General features: G+C 33.3%; 1 protein-coding gene across 1 annotated transcript; it reads right to left on the reverse strand.

The window, feature by feature from the left end:
• Positions 1-5,110: 5,110 nt before the first annotated feature.
• Positions 5,111-7,688, reverse strand: LOC123715667 (LSM12 homolog A-like). Its single transcript, XM_045670889.1, has 3 exons — positions 7,268-7,688; positions 6,483-6,620; positions 5,111-6,188 (listed from the first exon to the last, which is right to left on the reverse strand). Exons 1-3 carry the CDS (start codon positions 7,574-7,576, stop codon positions 6,066-6,068), a joined length of 570 nt encoding a protein of 189 aa, XP_045526845.1. The 5' UTR covers positions 7,577-7,688; the 3' UTR covers positions 5,111-6,065.
• Between the last annotated feature and the right edge of the window lie 157 nt (positions 7,689-7,845).

Below are 7,845 nucleotides of genomic sequence, written 5' to 3' on the forward strand. Positions count from 1 at the left end.
TCCATTGGCTGCAAAACAGTCCTTTAAACGTTAGAAGCCAGATATCAATAGAAGCACGCACTCTTTCTATGCGAAAATACTTCATTGCCAATCGTACGGATTGTGTGAGGGACACCAAATTATCATAGGGTTTAGAGCAAGCCGTACTCTCTAAAACTGACCATAAATCATAATGCAGCTGATAAAGATGGGGACTAGACGACGGCCAGTCTTCAACTCTGATGAAGTCTGAAAAGTTTCAAACCAAGACTGCGTAGACCGAGCTTTATGACACGGCGCCGAGTCTGGCTGGAAGGACCATTCTTGGTTATTGAACATGGTGTTGTTAAGGGGCTTCACTACCTTCTCATGAATGGTATCTTGATACACTTGTGCTGATGTTTTGATACCTTTTTCACAAAAGTGTGACTCAGTCACTTCTTCATAGCTAATACCCCACCAAATCATCACTGATGTCGGATAGTGCCCACTTTGCACTTTGTCGAATAATTGGAAAGCTTCCTTAGAGCTTTGAGCATAAATACGGTCATTTTTTTGTTAAATTGTTGCTCAGTTGTAAAACAATTCTCATCCGTAAACAAAATTTTTCTGTGACGTCCCTTTGCGTACCGCTTCAGTAGTTGTTTCTTTTTTAACCTATTCTTTTTAAAGATATCATTTAAAACATGAATAGTGCCTCTGTTATAGGCTACAAGCCCAAAGTCGTTTTTTAAAATACGCGACATGGTTCTAGGTGTTATCATCATCACCCGAAATAAAATCCTTTGCTTTCGGACCGGATTTATTCGAATTCTTCCCCAGCTAACTTTGACTACGTTTTTCGTACGAATACTACTGTTTCTGCCACAGACAGAGGACGTCACAGGTCACACAAACATTTTACTTATACCAAGCGTATAGAGAGTTTTAATTGCATTTCGCTCCATAAGTGTTCCGTTTTGGATCTCGCTATTCGCGTATAACCCAACCCGTGTTTAATTAAATTGAAAAGTTTCAAAATTAAAATATTAGCAAGTACTAGGATAACAGTGCATCAGGAGTAGCCACCATTCTTTTAAGTCACCGCCCACTTGCTGCCGCCCCCAACGCATACGCAAGTTGCAGGAAGGAGTGTCAACCAAGGCCACACCCCCGACCGGTGTCTAAATACAAGACATATCTCCTAGCTATTTCTGCGCTCTTGGCATAAGATCAAGGTAGGTAAGGTATAACATCACTACCACACAATGATGAAATAAACCCTGGAAAAATCTACGTCAGAGCCTAACTTACAGGAACAAGAAAAGCATTACCTTTGTCACTTCTAGGCAAAAACGTAAAAGGTTTGCAAAAACACACAGTGAGGAAATATCTGACTTAAGGGAAGAAATGAAAAATCTTATTACCTCGTGGGGAGAAAAACATCAAAAGCAAATGGACAAGCTATCCCCAATAATTTCTGCCCTTAATCTGAGCAACTCGAGTATAGAAAAGTCAATCAATTACTTTCCTAGCAGAACAAAACTTAGAATTCAAAAAGAAAATTGAGTCATTGGAAATAGAGATAAAAAAACGCGATGAACAAATTTTGATTTTAGGACATAAATTAGAAGATAGCGCTAGACAACAAAAGAAGACAACCATTGAGATGAGAAATGTACCTCTGGAAGTAAAGAATCTAAAGAGGACCTCATTAAACTTGTCAAATCTTGCGCAAAATATAAAATCTGAAATGAACAAAGAGGACATATGGGATATATATAAAACAAATAACAAACAAATCTTCTACAAAAACAATTGTAATCGAATTAACCTCTACGGTTCTACGCTGCTAAGATGTTTAATAATGGCCCAAATAACAAACTCTGTGCTAAACACCTCGGTCTTAAGAAGGATCCTGATGTACCGATCTTCATCTCGGAATCACTAACGCAGAAGGCAAGCAGGCTTTACTTTCTAGCTCGAGACTTAAAGAGAGTGAAGAAATACAAGTACTGTTGGACGGCCACAGGACTTGTTTATCTGCGAAAAGACGACAACTCTACCATAATACAAATAACAAATGAGGCCCAAGTTCAAAACCTAATGAACTTAGACTGACTAATCGCTAAATTAATTCTGTGTCAACCATTATTTGTACCATATTGTATCCCACTCTCTTGTGTGCTGATTTCAGGTATTGTAACTAATTCTAATATTTTCTACTTAAGTTTATGTAACTCACATGTACTGTCTAGTCAACTTACCTCTTTCAACTCATAGGCTCTCCATATAAATAGTCTTGAAGAACTACACATAACTGCTAACTTTTTACAGTCGTGCCTCAATACCTACCATTGCATAAACACATCAAAATAGATTACTTGTGTGTATATGTGATACTTACTGGGGATATCAACATAAACATAATCGACGGTAATAATGACAAATTGCCAGGTGCATACCTTGACATGTTAGCAACTCATAGTCTGCAACCAGGCCATAACTTCGACACGAGGATAAATAGCTGTATAGATCACATTATGACTAACTTGGATTCTAGTCACTATTCTGCATCAATAGCCGTTCTAGATACTACAGTCACGGATCATAAAACGACAGTTATTTATATTTATTATTTAAAAAAACATCATACAGCACCAAGAACTAAATTAATGACTGATTACGATAAAGCTCTAAAACCCTTGAATCAAATTATGAGCCAACTAATCTAAACATTGAATATTCTAACAAACCGACTTAACATTAATAATTGATTCCATAAAAATAAATACAAACATTGTAAACATTCCTAGTAACAAAAGACTAATAAAACCCTGGATTACACCAGGTATTCTTAGATGTAAAAAACATCGAAATAATCTACAAAGAAACAGACTCGATGAACAAAATGACGTACTGAAGATTACATACCGACGGTATCGTAATTACTGTAATAATTTAATAAAAAAAGTTAAAAAATGAATATTTAAGGCAAATAATTCAAAAGGTAGTAATATATAATTATGGAAATGTATCAAAAATATTGCAAACCTAAATAAACACAAACAGAAAAACATTGAACTTACTAATTTAAAATCTTCAAGCATTGAATCTGCAAACTATATAGCCAATTATTTCAACAACGTAGGCAAATCTACGGTATCTCAAGTGATCCTCAATCTCTAAGGAATTATCTTAGGGAGCTTGTCCCTATCCAAGTCAACACAATTGGAGTTATTGAACCGGATGCAGCAGAGATAGAGGTTGTTATAAATAATCTCAAATCCGATGCAGCATCAGGTTATGATAACATCTCTACAAATTTTATAAAAATGGCAAAACATATTACTATTCCTGTATTAACTAAAATTTGTATTCTATCACTATCATGCGGTGTATTCCCTCAATCACTTAAATGCTCAATAATACCCGGTGCATAAAGGTGGTAATAAAGAAGACACTACTAACTATCCACCCATTTCAGTCTTTCCAGTAATTTTCAAAATCGTTGAAAAACTTATATATAGCCATTTACTTAACTGTCTTAACTCCTATGGCATATTGTCCGCATCACAGTATGGTTTTCGTGCGGGTATCAGTGCTGAGGACGCTATTAAACGAAACGAATAAGTAAACGAAAGGCATTATGTATCTTCTTGGATATCAAAAAGGCCTTTGATACTGTTTCTGTACCTAGGATAGGTCTTATACTATATATATATTATGTAATAAAACTAATCAAGTTGACAAATAATTATAACATTTTCATCGTTTTCTAAGATCGCTATCCCTATCGCGTCAATACCGCTAGAACTAACCTTGATCCAGATATAAATATGGGGTATCCTAAACTAACTGAAATTTGCGTCACACAAGACCAAAGTTATGGTGGTGACGCGTAAACTGAAGTATGACACGCTAAATATGAATAATGTACCGATACAGATTGATAACCACATCCGAAATCTCGGAGTTGATCTGGATCCTAGACTCACATTCAACAGACATGTGGAGAGTTTCTAATAATAAAATATAATACGAAAAAAGTTGTATAACCTTAAACTCCCCTTTATTATTTGTATCCATTCAGATAGTGTTAACCTCTATATATCAATTCTTCTAGTTCTGCTACGTCACGACGGAGTTGAATAATACTTATGGCTAAACGTAGTAAATATACCAAAAATCTTGATCAAAGTTTTATCCGAAGATTTGTTAATAAGCTATCTAAAAGCTAGTTCAAATTTAAACAAATATTTAATGAATTTTATAAAGGGGCACATCAGTGTATTATTTAGTGAATAAACAATTTCAAATACAGAGTATACAATATTATACGGACACACCTATTCACATATTCATAAACTCACGCGTACTTAATGTCTTACACTATGTTTTGCTAGATTAGATTTAACATTAAGACTATATTTACTTAAAAACTACTCATTTTGTTTTAACCGCGCACCATGTACCACGGAAGCAGTTGCGTAACAATAGGGTGGCAGGGTTGGCAAAATGCCACGGGTTCCCGACCCAAGACCCCGGACCCTGCCCGAGAGGCCGCGAGATAAAACATTTTTTATTTTTACTTAATTGTAAATGTAAGCAGGTTTCCTCACGTTTCCTTCACCGAAAAGCTGGCGAAAAGGTGATAAATGCATTGAAATATTTTGTTCTATGGATGAATGCAATAAGCATAGGGCTACAGACCATTCCCTGTCGCCTAAGAGAGGAGTTATTATTGTGGTATTAGTGGGAAATATACAACGTGTTATTGTGTACGCTGAAAATCTCTAAGTTTATTAAAATTAAACTGAGTACGTGACGATTTTTACTGAAAGGGCTCCATCAAAATAAATTGCCTCGGGCCCCAGATTGTATAGTTACGCCACTACACGGAAGAACTGTAATCTGATCACCCACTACTACTAAGGGCCTAGCATTAGATCAATTTTGCCACAACCATATTTTGTTATGAATAAAGTTGAAATAAATAAAACAAAACAAAAACTGCTGTGCCCCCGCATTATCAAGACTTAATATTGCTTGAGAATTGCATTAGCTCATGCTTGTAGATCTGATCCAAGATTCGAAAGAATATTAGGATTTAGGGAATGTATATAAAATAAAGAGTTAGTGTAGTAATAAATATTTACATTTATTTGTGTTTAACATTTCACGGAACTTATATATAAGATAGAAGTTTTAAATTAAATTTATTTTTGCGTACATTTTTTGATACTACCGTCGCCAGAACTCGATGTAAAATAACATTGTATATTTAAACGAAATATCCCAATTACGGCCTATCTCTTGCTAAGTCGCGGTGAATCCATTAACTCGAATCTAATAATAATTAGATAAACTTTCATTAATGCACAATACATATGACTACCATCTCTATAAAAAAATCTCTGTAAAATAATATAACTGGGTTATTCTGTAACTTATGTTTTTATAATCATTTATCCAATAAATAGTAAAAATAATTTAAGATTAATTAAAATATTTTTGTGAACTGCTCTACGACTTAGCAAGTCAAAGGTTTTTACAAAACATATAAACAAAATTTTGATTTGTTCCGTAAAACATCTTTGGAAAATAAGTCTTTTGTAACTATAAAAACTACAATGAGATTAGCATGTTACATTCATCTATTCATTTGCAATTTTTTGCTTTCTTAAAGTTACAAAAGATACAGTTCCGACAGTTTTACACAATTATTTTCTTTAAATTTTATTAAAGAAAAGAAACAGTATGATGTGTGTAATGTGAAATAAAACTTTTGGAGGTTCAATTCAGAAACCATATTACATTAATATTTGAAACTTAGGCTTCATAATAAAAACCGTAAATCAATTAAAAAACATAAATATTATGTTTGGTTCATACAAGCTAAAATGAAGTACTAAACACCAAGAACAATATTTTGATCTAGATGTTCAAAGCGACTAAAATTTTTCATGTGACATATCTTCAAAAAAAGAATGTATTATATCATTTACATGATGAATTATGACCTAAATGTTTGTTATAAAATATTAAAATTAGATCTGTTTTTTATATTTGTATAAAACTGTCAAAATATTCCAGATATTACTAGATTATTGGTTGACTGTGGGGACTGTGGGGTCTGTACGCGCTTGTTGTTCGCGCCAGTGACGTTCCACAAATTTTCTTATGTAATTGTATGATTTGGAATCTGTTTCACCTATCACATTGTCTACCTGAAAAAACATTAACACTAACCATTAAACTTATTCTCTATATTAAGAAGATTGTGTCATCTAAAAATTCACATATTTTTTAAGATTCCTAAGAAATTATATATTTTCAAGAGCCATTTTATCCTAAATATAAGTTACTAAATGAATTAACCAAATGTAATCCAATTTTAAGTCACAATTATAGCAAAACTACTGAAAGAGTGTCTGCGACTATTTCAAGGCCCCATTTTAAGAAACTTATCAAAAAAACTCTGAGTTATCGGTAAAATACATTTTTTTTAAAAGTATACTTACTTTATATGGGGGTGTGATGGTGACTTGATTGTAGACTCTGATACTCTGGCCTGACCATGACACATCCTCTATAACTCTAGCAATGGCCATAAAGAGACGCTGACCTTCAGGATCTAGACATGCTGATAGAGCAGATACCTATAATAAAATTTTAAATATACATTAAAAAAAATACCTGAAATTAACTATTAAACTTTATTCCTGATAGAACAATTGCAACCAGAATTCTTTCTCTTTTAGCTTTACTAAGTGAATTTAAACCTAGTAGATTTTATTATCTGGCAAATATTTTACAATCTCTTATATCTAACACCAACTATAGCTAATACTTCAAAAGTAATTTGCTTAAACGAAATACCACAAAAACAGATCTTATATAAATTAACAATCCCATGTAAAAGACAAAATCATTGTTATGATGCCTTATAAAATACTTTAACATAAATATATATTATGTATATTAATGTCATTTAAATTTGCAAGCAAACAAAAAACTATGTTTCTATATTTATAAGATTAATATATTTTTATAAGTTTACAGCAATACTGGCCGTGCACCCTTGATGAATAATCCTTGTTTCGAGTTTAATAGTCTAGGTCTATATAAGCTTACTCCAACTACTTGTGTCACTTCAGCATACAAAAATTAAGAACTATCATCAGTGACATAGTTAATGAACTTTTGTCATAACATAGGTAATCAGACATTTCAGTTGACAATTGAAGATTGTATTATATGGTCCAGAAAGATAATTTATTTAATGATTTATTGAAAAACCACTCACCAGCCTTCGTTTATTTTCTATCGCGTTTCGAACTCTTGTGTTTAACCTATGAAGATTCAGCGACGGTGGTGGGTCGGGCACTGTAGTAGTAGGCACTTCCTTTTTTACCTGAACATCGCTAACGAGCGATAAATTTACGACATTAACATCGTGGCGCTTAGGATTACCACTCGATGATGGACATTTTAAAATAAGCATTTTAGTTTGTGGGTCAAATGCAAGCACTTCTCCTTCGATATGTTCATTGTAACACGTTCTGGTAGCCACTATACTGCCGATTGTGAAGCAGTCAGACACGACTGTCGACATGTTTATGTTTGCTGAATTCTTTTTAATATTTATAAATTGTTTTGCTGTGATTTCTATTTTCCTAATTTAATCCGCCATAGAAATTGGAATGGTAACAAAATTTGGAAAGTGACATTTGACTTTTGAATGCCATAGAATAAAGTACTCAAATATAGTATATATGTTACACAGACTCACAGAGTTAGTATATAATACAATATAAATACTTATTGGGTCGTACATACTCTTGCAATATTTTTTCTGGCAACACATGAATACTTAAGGAGGAC

Source organism: Pieris brassicae, chromosome 10 (assembly GCF_905147105.1).
Source record: "Pieris brassicae chromosome 10, ilPieBrab1.1, whole genome shotgun sequence".
NCBI classification, from domain to species: domain Eukaryota; kingdom Metazoa; phylum Arthropoda; class Insecta; order Lepidoptera; family Pieridae; genus Pieris; species Pieris brassicae.

Excerpts from the sequence above, each read along its gene's own strand:
- LOC123715667 (XM_045670889.1), bottom strand. The coding sequence starts at position 7,576 with ATGTCGACAGTCGTGTCTGACTGCTTCACAATCGGCAGTATAGTGGCT. Across the intron at positions 6,621-7,267 it reads TAGAAAATAAACGAAGGCTG|GTATCTGCTCTATCAGCATG; the intron begins GTGAGTGGTTTT and ends ATTTTATTATAG. Across the intron at positions 6,189-6,482 it reads CCATCACACCCCCATATAAA|GTAGACAATGTGATAGGTGA; the intron begins GTAAGTATACTT and ends ATGTTTTTTCAG.